This window comes from Limulus polyphemus, unplaced genomic scaffold (assembly GCF_000517525.1).
Source record: "Limulus polyphemus unplaced genomic scaffold, Limulus_polyphemus-2.1.2 Scaffold2277, whole genome shotgun sequence".
Classification (NCBI taxonomy): Eukaryota; Metazoa; Arthropoda; class Merostomata; order Xiphosura; family Limulidae; genus Limulus; species Limulus polyphemus.
Window position 1 is genome coordinate 102589 of NW_013667887.1, and position 19740 is coordinate 122328.

At 36.3% G+C, this 19740-nt stretch overlaps 1 protein-coding gene across 3 annotated transcripts in view; it reads right to left on the reverse strand.

Annotated features, from left to right (window-relative positions):
- Positions 1 to 19740, reverse strand: part of LOC106466495 (probable E3 ubiquitin-protein ligase HECTD2) — a 107961-nt gene that overhangs the window by 82346 nt on the left and 5875 nt on the right. The window contains exon 1 of one of the 3 annotated variants that reach the window (XM_013926786.2): positions 12920 to 13339. The exons of the other annotated variants lie outside the window; for them this stretch is intronic. Within the exon in view, the coding sequence (XP_013782240.1) occupies positions 12920 to 13120 (201 nt within the window). The 5' untranslated portion in view covers positions 13121 to 13339. Of the gene's footprint in view, positions 1 to 12919; positions 13340 to 19740 lie in introns of those variants that run through there. 3 annotated transcript variants of the gene reach the window in all.

Consider the following 19740-nt stretch of genomic DNA (forward strand, 5'->3'; position numbering starts at 1 on the left):
ATCATGTTGTATGGGGATAGGTATTTGCACCATGGTTTGGGGGTGGCGGCAATTTTATGAAATTCGGCTGTGAGTGAATTTCGGTGGCTGGCTTTTTTGCAGTATTTGGCGGCGAGTTTAGAAATGCGGTCTTGTATAGTGTGCAGTGATGTGTGTTTTTCAACGTAGCACGCGGGTGTGTAGTGAGGGAGGTGGTAGGCGAGACGTATTACTTGGTTTTGTAAAATCTGCTGTTGGTTATTATTCATGTTACATGTAATCATTGCGCCATGATCTATTAAAGGTCTGATGAATGTTTTGTAAATGTACATGATTATTTGTGGTCTGCATCCATTGAAGTGGTGACTGATTTTGTGGAGGTAAGCTATTCTTGTTTTAATTTTCTTGCAAATTTCTTTAAAATGCGTGTGCCGAGTTAATTCAGTGTTTATGGTTATTCCTAGGAATTTGGCAGATTTAGTGAATGAGATAGTGTTATTGTAGAGGTTTAATTTAGCCAGCTTGACACGCTTAAGTCTTTTGTTTAATCTACGGTAACGTATGATTGCTTGGGTTTTATAGATGTCTTTCTTTTCTTCACTTTTAACTTCGTTGACAAACAAACTGCTGACATTCCATCACTATATGAGGCCCACCTACTCTATTTGCTTTGCTCTTCCAAGCAGCACTGATTAGCTGTGAATTCAGCAAAACTAGTCTGCTGCAGCAGAATTAACGAATCAAAGAACAGATTAGGCCTCTGCGTCATCTTTTCATTAGTAAAATTATTTATGTTTTGGTGAAATTGACACTTAAACGGTTCCACTAGTCGGTTTTCCTTATGTAAACGTAACGATTCCCCAGATCGTTTCCTCAATCAACCATAAATAAAGTGCCAGGTGTCTGGCATTATTGCCATCCGATGAGTGAATGGTAACTTTACGGACTGACAATGCTAAAATCTGTGGTTCGACTCCCCGCGATGGACAGAGTGCTGAGAGTCTATTATGTATTGTTTGTTTGAATTTCGCGCAAAGCTACACGAAAGCTATCTGCGCTAGCCGTCCCTAATTTAGCAGTGTAAGACTAGAGGGAAGGCAGCAAGTCATCACCACCCACCGCCAACTCTTGGGCTACTCTTTTACCAACGAATAGTGGGATTGACCGTCACATTATAAAGCACCACGGCTGAAAGGGCGAGCATGTTTGGAGTGACGGGGATTCGAACCCGCGAACCTCAGATTGCGAGTCGAGCGCCGTAACCACCAGGCCATGCCGGACCGTCTATTATGTAACTTTACATTAAAAAAACAATAGCAACTGGCATTATTATCTTTCAATATACAGTCTGCCCTCGTGTTACGGGTGTTCGGAATATGAAATTTCGCCCATATGGAAATTATAAAGCGTAACCAATATATTCGGGGTATAGACCGTAAAATCGCCCTTACGGAATTTTGGGGTAAATATTTATAAAATTTTGGCACAAAATGACAAAAAAAAAAAAAAAAATTTTGCCAAAAGTCGTTTTTTTTTGTTGTTGTTTACAAATGCAGAGCATATTTCCAAGCGTCAGTGACGTAGGTGGCGCGCTTTGTTCATATTAACAAACGCTTCTTTTACGATCGTCATAAGGTCATGCAGTTATTCTTTGCATTGATTTTCAAGACTCTGCAGTGTATTACGCTGGAAAGAGGCCATCTAGTTCAAGAGCAAGTAGAACATCCAAGAGAGCGCGGAAAGGGATTACTTTGGATGTGAAACTTGATGTTTTGAGGATGTTTGATACCAGACAGAAAGTAAGCTCTATCGGAACAATACGTGATAATAAAGAAAAAATCAAGGCAAGTGCTAAAGTAGCTACACCTCTAAGTGCTTGTACATTGAATTTTCATAGAAGGGAAGTGATGTTTAATATGGAAAGACTCACGAGTGTGTGGATTGAAGATCAGATCCAAGATAATTGAACACGATGGTTATACAAGCTAAAGCAAAAAGCTTGTATGATGATTTGGTGACTGAACAAAGTGGTAGTGGTAGTTCTGAAAAAAAAAACCTTCCTAGCAAGTAAAGGGGGGTTTGATAGTTTCAGGAAGCGCTTTAACTTGCATAACATAAAACTAAGTTGTGAGGCTGCCAGTACTGATGTAGAAGCTGCACGAAGATACCCTAGTGAAGTGAAGAAAATTATTGATGAAGGGGTTACAGTCTATAACAAGTCTTCAATGTAGATGAAATGGGGCTGTTCTGGAAACGCATGCCAGATAGGACATATATTTTTAGGGAAGAGAATTCTGCATCAGGATTCAAGGCTTCGAAAGATCGTCTGACTACTTGTGGGTGGCAACGCTGCCCTTACTAGTGTACTCCAAGGGCTCTACAGGGATATGCCAAGCATAATTTACCAGTGATTTGGCGCTCAAATAAGAAGGCTTGGATGATTATAAGTATTTTTCAAGATTGGCGCATCAATTTCTTCTGTCCTACTGTTGAAAAATACTGTGTCAAACGTAATATACGATGCACCAAGCCACCCACTGAACTTGAATGATCTTTCTGATAATGTAAGAGTTGAGTATATCCACAAGAAACAGTACTGCATTGTTCCAGCCAATAGATCAAGGTGTTATCTCCAACTTCAAGAAATATTACTTACAGAGAAATCTGAAACAACTGATTAAAGCTACTAAAGTAGAGGATAAGACTACAGTTTGTGATTTCTGGAAGAAATATAACATTATGGATGCAATAGACAACATTATAAAGTCGTGGGAATGAAGTGAAGGAGTCAACTATGAATGATGTGTGGAGAAAAATATATGGCCAAAGTGTACCAACGACTTTACAAAAAGTGCTGAGAAAGTTCACCAAGACATTGTGGCACTTGCAAGACAGGCTGGTTTTGAAGATATCATCGAAGATGATGTGTTTGAATTATTAAAGTTCAATGGAGAAGACATGTCGAATGAGGATCTGGAACAAGAGCAGAAGACACACAACCCATGCAACTTCAGTTAAGTACCAACAACTTATCCCAATCATTTGCCCTCGTATAATAAGTGGTGCAAATCCTTAGTGCTAATGATCCCAGCCTAAATGTTACAAGTCATGCACTGCTACATTCTTCGTCAAAAGAGCTGAATCTACACTACATTAAGATGATGATGATGATCAAGATCACGATTTACAGGGTGAGGCAGATGTCAGTACCAGTCTTGAGTCTCCCTCTCCATTCCTGTGTAAAATTTGATTATTTTTGTGTACCTACTATTGATTTTGATGAGTAAAACTATTAAACTATATCAGTTACATTTATTATGTTCTTACATTCATATGTGTGTGTTTATTACTTTTGTGGATCAAAAAATTTTCCTAACAACGCATCTACACTTTTAACATGGTACTCAATAGGAAAATATGGTTCGAGTTACGGAAGTTCGCGCTACGGAAGCTTTTTCAAGAACACATCCCTTCCGTAACGCGGGAGATCGAATGTGTGCTGTAAACAGTGTATTTGCTGTAGACGTTTCGCTTGACTAGCAATAAGGCTGATGTACAATAGTCATAAGTGTGACTGACATCATTTGAACAATCCTCTATGTTTGGCTATATGATTATACAATTTGAATAATAATTATGTCAGTTTTGTACATTAAATAAAAGGTGACTATATTATTTCTTGATCACTTATATATATGTGTGTGTGTGTGTGTACTCCTCCCTGTGTACGTGTTAGTTTTTATATTTTCTTGAATTTAGGAATACCGAAAATTGTTCCACATTGTTGTTTAGCGCAAAACTACACAATGAGCTATCTATACTATGCACACGAAGGGTGTCGACGGGTTTTTTAACGTCAGTGCTACCACTTAGCTTCTGGGGGGCTAAAAAAAGCATACGGGGCACTCCGCATGGATATTAGTTTTAAGTTTCTCTATAAAATTTCTTGAAACCCACGACATCCAAAAGACGATCGTCAAATGCAAACTAGCATTATTCACATTATAAACTACAATAAAGAAATCTTACGTACAGAATGTGATTGAATAAACTAACAAGCACACATAAATTTAATGATTGGGTGATTGCCAATGTGACATCATTCTCTTTATCAAGAAAGTACGATAAATGATCGAACATTGTAGAAAATCAAATTGGAAACATGACTTATGTCAAATTTTTTGTGGATTTTGTTTGTTTTGGTTTGAATTTTGCACAAAGTTACACGAGAGCTATCTGCGCTAGCCGTCCCTAACTTAGCAGTGAAAGACTAGAGGGAAGGCAGCTAATCATCATCACCCACAATCAATTCTCAGACTACTCTTTTACCAACGAATAGTGGGATTGATTGTCACATTATAACGCCTCCACAGCTGAAAGGGCGAGCATGTTCGGTGGGACGGGGATTCGAGCCCGCGACCCTCAGATTGCGAGTCGAGCTCCCTAACTACCTGGCCATGCCGGCTCCTTTTTATGGATTTCGCCCTCTTTGTGACAGTAAATGATTAAATAAGGATTTTATTGAACTACATTGTTCAAATATACGTAGTCTAAATGAAACAAACATATTTTTACATAGACCTCTCACACACACACTTAGACCTCGGAAAGCGAAAGCATAAAATTATAGTCTCTCAACCTCAAATCGCGTTATTATGTAAAACTGATATCACAATGACCCCTACAGATCTATATATATTTATGTATATTGTTGTATGTGACGGATTTATTATTATATATTTATTTTAATATCGACTTTTCTTTAGATTAATTTCATATTTAGAAATATGCATAGCTTATACTGTTAAATATGTATTGCGAAAATCCCGCTTATTCCCTAAAGTTGTAGAAGATTATCGAGTGTAAGAATCAACAATATATGTGAGTATGTAAACGCCAGTGTAGCTTTGTATTGTTACGTAATTTGCATTTTCGAGAAACTCTCCACACGCCTATAAATATAACCAACGCGACGCGCCTAAAAACAGTAAAGCCGAGAAAAAGAAAGAACAAGCTCGTATAAAAGCTGAAAGAGAAAATAAGCATCTCGAGGCCGAAAAAGCTCACATTGAAGTCGAAAAAAATGAGGCTCAAGGAAATGGAAATTAGACTCAACTCCGATCGACCAAGGTAAAATGACAACTTTGAACTTAATCGATATGTTAATGTACCATCGTTCAATGAAAATGAAGTTGATAAATCTTTCTAACCTTTGAGAAGGTTGCCCAAACCATGGAATGGCCCACCGAAAAATGGTTATTGTCATTATTACAAAGTGTCTTATCTGGTAAACTATTTAAACTATTAACTTGAAGTAAAAACATTGAACTACAGAACTGAAGCATTTGTATGTGTATTAAGAAACAAAGGTAGGTTTCATATCTGTACGTTATAATTTGCAATAGAGAGACTGAAGAGCTAGCTGTCTCTCGCCTTAATTTCTTAGACATAGTTTTGTACAGAATTGTGGGTAGAGCACAGATAACCCATTGTGTAGCTTTGTGCTTAATTCTAAATAAACAAACAATTGTCAGAATCTTTTGTTGAATTCTTGACATTACTGCCCGAGCTTTACTGATTTACTGATGCTGCTGTTTCGAAATAATAAAACAATATAATTGGAGGAGAGCTCGCCTCTACTTTAATTCTTACTAAAACAAATTGTCAGTATTCTATTCTTATTTCATGGCATAGGTAGATCCCCCTCCTACAACGTACAATATAAACAGTTTCCCTGTATTTCATTCCCTATCATCTTGTGTTGCTGGCGTTAAGTTTGTTTGTTTTGAATTTCGCGCAAAGCTACATGAGGGCTATCTGCGCTAGCCGTCCCTAATTTAGCAGTGTAAGGCTAGAGGGAAAGCAACTAGTCATCACAACGCTACTATTTTACCAACGAATAGTGGGATTGACCGTCACCTTATACCGCTCCAACGGCTGAAAGGGGAGCATGTTTGATGGGACGTGAATTCGAGCCCAAGACCCTCAGATTGCGAGTCGAGCGCCCTAACCACCTGGCCATGCCGGACCCCTGACGCTTAAGAGATATTTAGGAAAGTAGGTGTTGTAGAGACTGGTTCGAAAAATCTTCTATTTCTTACTCGAATTATAAAACATTAAATAAGAGAGGGAACTAATTTGCCCACATTGGAATTTCTAGTCGAAACCTGTGTAGTTCTTTCCTACTGTTTTCTGCTACAGTTGTTTAAGATATACAAAGCGTTATAAATGATTAACTAGGTTGATGTCAATTCCCTTTACATCCTGATGCAGCCATTTCTTACAGCAGGTATAAAACATAATATGTGAAGGGATACTCATTCCCATCTTTGGAATTCTTCCCAACTTTTTCCCAGTGTTTTCTGTCGGTTGTCCTTTTGGTGACGTGTTGGAAATGTGGTGTGAAACTGGAAGTGTAGATATATTGTGATCTGGAATTATACTAACATGAGTGTTTTTTAGCAGCTTTCATGGCACTATTCATATTAACCTTAGTAAAAACTATGCTGTTGTTGTACGTATAAGTGCATGAGGCGCGTCTTATAAAATAATTTACGTATTTTTAACAGCTTTAAAGCGAGATTTTATTCCATGATGTTTAAATGATCCAAAATATTCAATAGAGTAATGTGACATTATATAAAGAAGTAAAGTACTGTACACTAGAAGGTACAAGCCACATTCTTATTTATTTCAAGTCCGGAAAAGGAAACGAGTTTTGACTACTAAACAGCATTCCAGATATCGCATAAAAGTATAAATAATATTGTCTAATTCCTCCGAAACGGCAACGATGAGAAATTATAGCTTGTACATGAACAGACAGAATCTGACACAGATTCGTTAGAAGATTCAAAGGTGGTTGAAGAATGTCTCATTACGATGAACCCCACACTTGAATCAACTAACATTTGATAATTCACACGCCATTGAAACTTCACTCAAATAACTATTTGAATGCTCTGACTTCATTGGCACTTCAATCAACTAACATTTCAATGTTCTCATCCAATTGTGACTTCAATCACCTAACTAGTTGAATGATTTCAGGAGGGGTATCTAGGTTTTGCTGACTTCTTCTATGTTAGATTAAATGAGTGTATTATCGGTTAGTTGGATGTAAGTATGCATTATATAAACATTGCGCTTACAGCGACTCCAGTGGCAATTAAACTATTTATTCCTCTGGCAACAAAGGCATTGGCACTGATGGGCTTTATTTGGAGAATGGCATCTGACATGATATATGCGCCGACATAATAAATATTGGGTCACTGGATTCTGCCCGAGAATGTTTTAGAAAAACTGTTATCTAACTTTAAAATGTTTAGCGATTTTGTTTTGCGACAGAAAATCAGTAACATCTGATATGTATTTAAAAAAAGTAAAAGAAAACCAAAGTTGTGTGTTACTCTGTGAAACTCCAGTTGTTAGAAGACACCCTGCAGAACAGCAGAGGCTAAAGACAGTTTGAACTATGTTCAACGGTCGACCTAACGTGAACCTAATAACGCTTAAGTGTGTCTTAGATTAGTTTATCATAAAACCTCTGTTAAAGCCAAAGCTAACCAACAAGCTTATCTATTATGTGCCCACCACAGGGATCGAATCCCGAATTTTAACATTATAAGTCCTCAAATTCACCGCTAAGCCAGCGGTGATTTAACATTTAGCTCACCTGATGACTTTGTTCGTTTGTTTTAACGCATAGTTATACAAAAGGCTACTTTCCTAATCTTGAACCGATATGTTAAGTACAGAGAGTTAAGTACGTTTATTAAAACGATTTTGAATATTTAAATCAGTAAGTGACGTGATAACCATCGCCGATATAAAGTCATGGTAGAACGGTATGTATCAGAACTATATTTTGACATTGTTTGTCGTTACGGAAGTAGTGTGGTGCCACCGAATATTGATTGTTGTGTAGAAGGGAATGTAACAGCTTTTCTAACTCAAAATATTCATAAACTCAGATCATAACGATGTTTTCATATCAGAAGTTCCGAATTTCCAAGACAGGGATATCTCTTGTCTTAATGGCATTTGACATTAAAACAATATGGATCAACTTGTGGAAATAGAACCATTCATCTGTTTTACGTAACCAGCCATTACAGGATTTATCATTAGAGGGCATAATATATGAACTTTGTAACCGTTACACGATACACCAGTTGTGATTTTATCTATTTAGTGTAAACGTCACATGATTAAGTAAAAGTGCGTCTATCTAGTTCATGTAACCGTTACATGATTAATCAGTAGTGATCTTATCTACTTCATGCCCTCCAGTGGCTTAGCGATACGTCTGAAGGGTTATAATGCTAAAAACCCGTAGGGGACACAGCAAAGGCAGTTCATTGTGAAGCTTTGTTCTTAACCACAAATAAATTGTTACATGGTTCCTTTCGCTATGGACGCCGTTTTTAAAGCGCTTGCACTGCCACGTCTTTATTTTAAAAGTAATTTCTAGAACTGTCACTTTTACGACCTGTATGTATAATTTTATGATTCAAAATATCTTAAGTTGCTTAAAACAATGAATATTTTTTAACTTGTAAACCATTGCGTTATACTGACGCAGTTAACAATTTTGATAAGCTAACTCCTCTCTTTATACTTCAAATTATTAACTAAAAGAGCCAATAATATATGTTATTATGAATAGTCTGATATACTTTACGATCTAAACAGTCAATTAGAAATGCTGTGAAGCCGTGTACTTCTGTTCATGAATGTTATCATGTTGCAACAAAAGATATGATAGAATTATCTATTTCTGGATATCGTGTTGAAGAAGAAAAAACACTTGCCAACAATTGTAGATTTTGAAGAGCCCCTTTATACAGTAGAACAACAGCGAAATTTATAAGTATCTTTCTAGGGTCGTTTTGAGCCAGATGTGGTCTAATAGTTAGCATGCATCCGAGGGTTCACGGCCCCTTTGCCTCAAAAACACACTAAAAGCTTTGAGTCTTGTATGTCCTAAAATAGCTACGGTAAAGTTCCACTATTCGGCTAGACAATAGTAACCCAAGAGTTTGCGGTGGGTGCTGTTGCTCAGCAGCCTTCCATATAGTCTATCATTCCAAACTTAGGGACAGCTTGAACAGATGTAGCTTTGGGCAAAAATCTGTAAGAAACAAACACACGACAAATTTGAATAGAAATTTAGTTTCAACTGGCAAAACGGGCTGAGAAAAGCTTTTTATGTTCGTTGAATTTTCGCGCAAAGTTTCTCGACGGCTATCTGGGCTAGCTGTTCCTAATGTTGGGCTACTTTTTTTTCAACGAATAGTGGGATTTACCGTCACATTATAACGCCCCCACGGCTCAAACGTCGAGCATGTTCGGTGACGGGATTCGAACCCGCAAACCACCAGTCTATGACAGACCCGTTGCTACTTTATCTTTCATATAAAAATGGATCTTGGGTGTAAAGTGTACGGTTGGCTACATTATTAAAAAAATCAATATTCTGGTTAAGCTGATAATATCGCAAGATATGTGAAATAAAATAATTTTTTTCTTGTAGTTCGTATATAAAACAAAACAATGTTATCATGTATGAAAATTGTCCATTCCATTGATAGCTCCATAACTAATGTTTTATTTTAGTTGTACGTGTGTGTAAAAAAACCAGGAAAAGACACGTGTTACGCTGGCAGAAACACCTAAATAGACATTTAACATTTATATTACTTATGAGCAATTAATGGGGTCATTTACTCCCAGCATAAAGCTTCACTGTTATCTGTTGATGGACCTTATTGTGATTGTTTTAGCAAAGCTACACAAGGACTATTGACGCATAGTCATCCATAATTTTGAACTGATAGACTAGATGGAAGGAAGATAGCCAACATACCCCAGCCAACTCTTGCCCAACCCAATAAGATACCCATGGCTTCGAACTGATAGACTAGATGGAAGGAAGATAGCCAACATGCCCCAACCAACTCTTGCCCAACCCAATAAGATACCCATGGCTTCAAAATGCGGAACTTGATTTTGCAGCAACAGGACGCGAACCATGAACGTTCAGATTCACAGTCCAGGCATGCTTACTTCTGCCATCGGTGACTGTGATACAAGGGGGGAAGGTATTCTTCTCCAAGTCATCTTTACCTGTTGTATTAAAGCACATTTTAAACACTAAGAAAATTAATACATTTTATAATAGAAAAAAAATTGTCAGTCGACGTATCAGTTACCTACAAGAACGATCGATCATTACACCATAATGTTGTAAGTTGATCGATGTTTAAACAAGGTTGTGTTAGAATATCTTCAAAGTTCTTTATTTGTAGTTGAATTTATAGTTATACATGTAAGATGTCTATCTTGATGGTTGGTGATTTAAAGTTATCAGTTTAGAAGAATGTATTTCCTTTTATAGAAGCAAATATTATGTATTTAAAGGAAAATTGATCATCTATATTTTTCCTAATAAACATTCGAACTCTTTCAAATTATTTATAATTGTGACATTTCTTTAACCCTTTATAATGTTTCACCTTTAATGGGAAATCTTAAGTTTATCCAGAAAACTATCATGGTATTTTTATTATTATTTGGAAGTAAAAACTTATTTATTTAATGCCTTTTTAAACTTTGTGGTGTTAAAAATGTATACTTCCAGCATCTTTATTAGTCTTGCTGTAATTTTCGTTTATCTTGTTATTTTTGGTTGCTCATGAGTTTTTGTTATATTGACACGAAGAGTTTGTCCTCTCTTCCTAGAACTCTCCTTTCCGAAATAAATTAAGTATAAATAAATAACATATGCTACACGGGTTACATAATAGAATAAGTCTGATGAAATGGTAACACTAAGTATAAATAAATAACATATGCTACACGGGTTACATAATAGAATAAGTCTGATGAAATGGTAACACTAAGTATAAATAAATAACATATGCTACACGGGTTACATAATAGAACAAGTCTGATGAAATGGTAACAATAAGTTGAAAAACAATATATTTCTCTGTTTACCAGAAACGAATTTAAATGTCACCACTTCTACCTGAGACAAATTATTAGCCATACAGTCTATTAAACTAACAATATTATAACCATTCAAATATTTATTTTAACTTCCCGCTTATATTTATAGAGATTCACAGGTTAAAGATATATCGCTGTTTACGTGGTAAGGAGAACTTACACACTAGCCTAAACAACTGACATATACTTAATATACGCAAGTGTGTTAGAGATTCACAGGTTAAAGATATATCGCTGTTTACGTGGTAAGGAGAACTTACACACTAGTCTAAACAACTGACATATACTTAATATACGCAAGTGTGTTAGAGACTCACAGGTTAAAGATATATCGCTGTTTACGTGGTAAGGAGAACTTACACACTAGTCTAAACAACTGACATATACTTAATATACGCAAGTGTGTTAGAGACTCACAGGTTAAAAATACAGCGATGTGTCTGGTAACGAGAACTTACACACCAACGTAAACACGTTTGTGCGCAGCTAACATGTACCGTTTGAACATTGTCATGACACTCGTTCAGCTCTCATTACGAGAGTTTCACTCTCTTGTTAATCTAGTATATGATTCGGACAATTTGAATAATATATGATGTTGTATAGAATAAATTATACTAATCTATTCTTGCATAACAATGTAAAAGCTGACACCGCAATGACATCCAACTCTAATCACACTGAATTCATGCCCGATAACAAATACATTTTAACAATATTACTTTTTTAATACAAAATATACAGGAATATCTTTTCATGTTCGAATCTTTTATATATTTAGGATAAATATGTGTTCAAGTATGATAAACACGATTATGTATTTTATTATACATACAACCATTACTGAATGAATATGTTTTTAATATACGACTTTGCAAAAGGTTGACAAGTGTTTTTTATTTACTCTTTGTTCAGAACCGAAGCTTTACTAGATGAGATATCTAAATCCCTCCTCTCACCTCACTACCGCCACCAGGTGTCGTATTTCACTGTTGAAAAAATAACTTTAAGATAAAACTATACTTCTTATATCACTATACGTGTAGGCTATATTTTTTCATAGAACTCTTTACTTTGAGTATTTGATAAAGTGTTTAATCACTTAGCTCATCCAAGTTGACATTAGCAGTGTGAACACATTCGGCGACAGAACGAAAATGATTTTACTGTTTTTTATATAATAATCAAAGAATACCATAAGTTCATGGTGACAATTAGAGAAACACTTCATCAGCACCAAGGTTACAGTTTGGTAAGGTCAAATTACAGTATTCCTCTTACCTAATGTCCTTTTAGACCTGTCAACGTTCAACTTCGTTTATAAGGGTTAGTTTAAATTATAATAAAAATTAATCGAAAAGCAACTAAAAACTCTTGTCATACAAGACGTGACAACTTATATTTTATACGATGCAAGTTTCCTGTTATTAGTTCTGCTAATATCGGAGATATAGGCACGTGTTATAAGTGTAGGAAGACATGCTTATGGATACCAAGATGAAAAGAGAATACTCTACATATTTTTTCTGTTTTATGTCGTAATAAAATCATTGAAATAAAAGTATTCTAAATTATTTTTTTATTTGTAGTTAACTAATTGAAGTCAATTTGAAAAAGCAATATGGAGCGAACCCAAAGAAACAAACACAGAATAAATGTAATAGTTGTTACTAGTTGTAATGTAATGTTACATGTTCAAAACCTATGAGATATAACATTAAAGTACGCTACTTTATCTTATTTACCGAAACGCCTAGAAATAAACCCTGTTGAACTAGAAAAATATAGCAAAGTTTATGTTGGTAAAGCTACGAAAACACGTTTGATATATATATATATAAATCCAGTACTTATAAGTACTTTAGGTTATATTGAAATCAAAATTCTACGTAGGTTTGTTTCAAACAATAAGATGTAAACTTACGATGTTTGGAAAGTGAACTGGTTCTTCTGATCGGTCCTGACGCTGTCGAAGTGCCAAGTTATTGTTGGCTGCCTGGTTATAGAAGCTCCCACAAAATGGACACATAGTCCTCGACCGGGAGCTTGGAACCACAGAAATCTTACATGATGGGCACGTGACTGAACCTACGGCTGAAAGGCTTCTCTCTTCGGCCACATCCATGGTGTTCACTTTCTCATCTACAAGTTATTAGTTTCAATTTTTAAAGTTCTTCCAAACTAGTAGCACTGGACATTAGTGTGGACAAATTGTTTCAGATCGTAGCACATCTCTCCTTTTTGCCCACTAATTCACCCTTTGTACAGCGTGCACCTCGCTATCGAAAATTTTGGATTCTGTAATTCAATGTGGCCTTTGCGTGAGGTAATGGATAGAAGTAAAAGGTGATCACTATGCACGGGTACACCTTGCACTGTTGCTACAACAACAATCCTGTGTCGTGTTTCCAAGGGAAACGCCACTCCCGCAGAGCTATCTGTGTACTCGTACAGTACTTACGGTTGACGTCATACAGAACAGTTATAATATAGTCTGTTCTGCCAAAATGAAAATAAATTAGGTGTTTTTGAAAACAGGTTTTATACGTTTGCAAGTTGCGAAATAAAACAAATGCGTAAATGGATACAAAGCAACCTAATGTTTTATTTCGGTTTTTTAGTGTTTTGTATGTTCAGCTTACTTTTGATCAAAGCTATTAATGAAATCATATAGAAGTTAAACCACAAGAAAATGAATCCTCGTAATTTGAAATAAATGAGCGGAAATAAACACATTTATTACTAAATATTTGAAAATACTATTGCAAAGGTTTGTTTGTCCTTGAATTTCACAAAAAGCTACTCCAAGCACGCAGGACCATTTCAGCCGAACCCCCTATTTTTGTGATGTAAAAATAATATGCTTATATAGTTATATCTCAGCTGCTTATGGTATTTAACGTTTTCTACATAGTCTGCATTCTTCTGATGATGCATTAAACCCCCATAGCATTAGCATGCTTTCAATGCTAATTGTGCTTCGCACAATATTTGTTGGCTTTTTATCTCACAATTAGAAAACCCCCCTTTCCAACATTCTGCGTACGGGCCTGCGAAGGCTATCTTCACTAGCCGAGTGATAAACCAGAGGGAAGATAGCTAATAAATATCACCCATCGCTAACTCTTGGGCTACTCTTTTATCAACGAGGCCCAGCATGGCCAGGTGGTTAGGGCGCTCGACTCGCAATCTGCGGGTTCGAATCCCAGTTCCACCAAACATGCTAGCCTTTTCAGCCGTGGGGGCGTTATAATGTGACGGTCAATCCCACTATTCGTTGGTAAAAGAGTTGGCGATGGGTGGTGATGCCTAGCTGCCTTCCCTCTAGTCTTACACTGCTAAATTAGGGACGGCTAGTGCAGATAGCCCTCGTGTATCTTTGCGCAAAATCCATAACAAACAAACTTTTATCAACGAAAAGTAGAATTGATCGTCACAGCGTATTCGGTGAGGGATTCGAACTTGCTACCCACAGATTGCGAGGCGAGCGCCCATCACCAGCCTCATTTAGAAGGATATCGTATGTTGTATAGAAAATAAAGTCGTGTATTTGTTATGAATAAAAACTGATATCGATTAAGTCACCGATTAGCATGTATTTTAAGACCCATAAAGTTGAATTAGTTTTCTGTAATAATGTCAAAAGCGGAAGTGAAAAAAGGGCAAATACTTGTAGAACGTAAAATAAGTAAAAGAAAATATGTCAAAGTTTAAAAAGAACGAAAAAAACACATCATATCTTTAAAATATTCTTCGTTAATAGATATTGGTCAATAGGACTAAAAATTTGTTTGTAATTAAGCACAAAGCTACACAATGGGCTGTCTGTGATCTGCCAACCACGGGTATCGAAACCCGGTTTCTAGCTTCCTAAGTCCGCAGACATACTGCTGTGCCACTGGGGGCAGGCCTAAAAAGCGACAAAAAGATGTCAGAGATCGCCATAAAATAATAAAGACAAGATTTCGCCATTCTTTTCTACTTTTATTTAATCATAAGCTCAGTGTGAATGATAGATCCCCAGGAAAATGGGCCTCATCAAACTCTTCTCAGCGCTCAGTGTGAATGATAGATCCCCGTGATAATGGGCCTCATCAAACTCTTCTCAGCGCTCAGTGTGAATGATAGATCCCCAGGATAATGGGCCTCATCATACTCTTCTCAGCGCTCAGTGTGAATGATAGATCTCCAGGATAATGGGCCTCATTATACTCTTCTCAGCGCTCAGTGTGAATGATAGATCCCCAGGATAATGGGCCTCATCATACTCTTCTCAGCGCTCAGTGTGAATGATAGATCCCCAGGATAATGGGCCTCATCATACTCTTCTCAGCGCTCAGTGTGAATGATAGATCCCCAGGATAATGGGCCTCATCATACTCTTCTCAGCGCTCAGTGTGAATGATAGATCCCCAGGATAATGGGCCTCATCATACTCATCTCAGCTTGGAACTTCTCTTGCAAAAGAATCGTGGCGTTCCTTAGTTCTGAACCTTCTAATAAAATAAGTTGTAGGTATACGTTTGTTTTTCTTGTTTGTTTGTTATTTTGCTATGAGACGAAGAGCTCGTTGTTTTTTATAACAACAAACAAGGGGTCATTTAAGTGGGGAGACCAGTTTAATGTTTCTATATAGTTACAAACAAGAGATCACTAAGGTGGAACAAAGAGCTCAGTTTTCCTATGTAGTTACAAACAAGAGATCACTAAGGTGGAACAAAGAGCTTTTGTAACTATATAAGAACACTCAGCTCTTTGTTCCACCTTAGTGATCTCATCTTTGTAACTATATAAGAACACTCGAATGAGATCACTAAGGTGGAACAAAGAGCTGAGTGTTCTTATATAGTTACATAGACAAGATCGTTCAGGCAGCTCAATGCATTTCATATAGTTACAAAGAAGGAATCCTTCAGGTAAAACAAAGAGCGTCTTGCTCCTATATAGTTACAAACAACAGATCGTTAAGGCAACTCAATTTATTTCATATAGTTACAAAGAAGGAATCCTTCAGGTAAAACAAAGAGCTTCTTGCTTCTATATAGTTACAAACAACAGATCGTTAAGGCAACTCAATGTATTTCTATATAGTTACAAAGAAGAGATCCTTCAGGTAAAACAAAGAGCTTCTTGCTCCCATATAGTTACAAACAACAGATCGTTAAGGCAACGCAATTTATTTCATATAGTTACAAAGAAGGGATCCTTCAGGTAAAACAAAGAGCTTCTTGCTCCTATATAATTACAAACAACAGATCGTTAAGGCAACTCAATATATTTCATATAGTTACAAAGAAGGGATCCTTCAGGTAAAACAAAGAGCTTCTTGCTCCTATATAGTTACAAACAACAGATCGTTAAGGCAACTCAATGTATTTCTACATAGCTACGAAAAATAGATTGTTCAGGTGGAACGAAGACCTCAGTGTTCTGATATAGTTACAAACAAGGGATCATACATGTATATAGTAAAAAACAAAGAATCACTGAGGATCGATTTTATACCAACATTGTGTTAAATACGTAACCACAATATAATCTAAGTTGTTATCATGTCGGGCGGAATATGCATCGAGGACAAGAACATGCTTTGTACTTTTAGCTGTGGATGTGTTATAAAAGATCCAGTCAATTGCGTTATTCAGTCAAAATATATGGGAAAAGACCTTGTGGAGGTGGGTGTTCCTGACTGCCTGCCTTCCTTCTGATCAGAATAGGATGACTATACCCGAGTCCTAAAGATCTTGTCTTGACTGTTTAACCCATGCACGTTTTATATGCTGTTCAGGTTGAAAATTTTAGTTCTATTACGTTCACGATATATACATATATGCGATTATCATAAAATGTAGCAACCTTGTTTATTATTATTAGCCCCATTTACAAAAACGTTATGAACAAAAGCTTTTACTGGTGCAAAAAAGGACATCAAAATTCATGTTTTATTTAATATAAAATAAAGACTGAGACTGAACTACCTTAGATGTACCTCTTTAAATAAACATAATTTAAATGATAAGAATTTCATATATAATCCTGAATCAGGAAAAACTACACAAACAAAAGACTCCACAATAATAGCTGTAAACTATGGATTATGTTAAAAAATTCACAAATCAAAACACTATCTAAACTACTGAAATAAACAGCATTCAGTATGTACATAACAGTAATAAACAATGCCAAGTACTGTTGCAATGACACTAATTTCAGTAAAATTGGTATTGTTACGACATCGGGGTCACGTGACTCTAGTAACACGTCACTGACTTCTAGAAATATCCTGTTCCTTCATGAATGATCTAGCGTTTACTAGATATGTGTAGTCTTGTATATATATAAACCAGTAAGAACTAAGGCGAAGTAATGTGTAATTGAACTGCGGAGAGAGAATATTGTTGAGCACGTGAGAGGTTCGTTGTGAATTATAGCGTTTGTTATAGCGCGACTGTTGAAATTAAGTGTATCGCAAAGTTGTATTTAGAAAGAATAAACCAGTTTTATTTAAGAAAGGACTTGTGTCGGTAAAGTTTCGTCGGAACGAATTTACGGAAAATTAACTAACGAACGGAGACGTAGCAGTATTTTAAACCTGAACGGCACTTTATACGTACGAATAACCTACACTAATGGTTCAAAACTTTTATATTCCGCATAATTCAAGTCAACCTTTGAGAAAGAGGTATACAAATTACGTATATGATTTGTTTAGTGAATTAAAAATTGTTTATACTAATAAAAAGGTAAATCAAGAGAAATAATTCAAGGGTGAGTCAACAATATACGAACGCCAAGTAGTGCAATACATTGGTAACTACCCCCCCCCCCCAGTATGTCTGCGGACTTACAACGCTAGAATCCGGGTTTCGATACTCGTGGTGGGCAGAGCACAGATAGCCCATTGTGTTGCTTTGTGCTTAACTTCAAAAACAAACAAACACTGATAACTCACCGAGGCTGATCTGAGGAGTTAAGTTTATTTTATTGCGTACCCTAATACAGATTGGGAACCATTGGCCCAAACGGCCCAGTCGGGTATACCTTCGGTTTAAGTACATAACAGTCCCTAATTATGAATTGGCCAATCAGCAGCACTAACCGAAACAAGGACCTTGTTAGAATATCATTTTTACAGCGTGTCCAAAGAAAACAGTACAGAGTATGTTCATTAGCATGACATCTAGATTGTTCTTGCTATTTTAAAGGGTTTTTTAGGACAAAGCTATATAGGCTATCTATGTCCAACAATTGGTTATTGCGTGAGCCATTGATAATTTACTATTTTTGTTTTATTTTATTTAATCAAATACAACGGATAAATGATAAAAGATAGCTGTAGAAGATAGCAACGTAATAAAGAGGATTCTTTTTTTCTTATAAGGTAAACAATTAAATACAGAAAAAAGGTCTATGGCCCATAAAAACTATAAAAAATGATGGTCAATGTGTACAGTGTCATCATTTTCAATGACACTATCCGAAATCAACGAGATACCAGAAGTTAAAATGTCCAAAATAATGTCATAGCTACTACAAGAGAGTAATATGTGAGCAATTGCTAATTGTGTGTGTCGAAATTGTCACACGTTGGTGGATCACTTTAGTACATGAGGAAAGACAGGTCAAAAGACTATTGCCAATGCATGGCCTTATCAGAACAATTTCCTCCCTCCGGTTGACGTGCAAATTAGATGGCCAAACAGTGACTGTAGATTTAAACTTGAGAAGCTTTTACAGACGTTGCTTACCCAGAACCACCTACCAACTAGCATGAGAGTTTTGTCGTAATGATAGGCTTAAAGTCCATATGTATATGTATATATATATATATATACTAATCAAAATGTCAGTTTGGATAATAATACAGAAAAATTGTATAAAATAAGATAAGAATGACAAATGGACCAGCCTTCAAAGAGCTTAACGTGTCAGTATAGATAGTTACTACTTTATTACTACATGACCCAGAGCAAATGAAAGTTCCTTCAGCTTAGCCACAAACGCAGAATATATGGAGGGGATCCTTTGAATAACTATGAGCTGCAACAAAACGTGGCAGTCATTTGATTTTCAGTCATCCATAAAAATTGGAATTGAAGGATGTCTTGAAAGGTTTTCATTAAAGAGAAGTCAATACTTCCAGTTAGGATTATACAAATTGCAATGGAAGACAGCAATAAGCCATGAAGGGATGGCTTGATCATCAAACTCGGCAATTTCATCAATGTCACATCAATCCCAGTAAACTTTACCTGAATATGAAGGACAAGTGTTAGAATATCAGACTGTATATTTGCAAAAAGAAATGTTAGAATATCAGACTACCTATTTGCAAAAAGGAGAATCACCGATGCATGAAGAAAGATCGTCATGTCGGAAACCATTTAGAGAAAGTTGTAAATATCAGAGGTGAAGTGGAAGTTCATAAGACTCTGTGAATAAACTCTGAACTGAGAAAGTTTGAAAGGGTCTGACATCTTCAATGGAGAGTTTCTGGCTGAAGTGTAGACCAAAGACCCACAGTTTGACTAAGATGAAATGATAACATGACAGATCTTGAATACATAACAGTTACTCATTACTCAAGAGGTGGAAAATAGGATGGAAAGGGTGTTCATTGCATACATTGCTGACCTCTTTACTATAACATTCTGAATAAAAATGGGTAAACTACCCATTATTCGATGACGAGGAACCCACTTTGAGACTAATAATGGCTGGAGACGGCTTAAATGGGTAATAGAA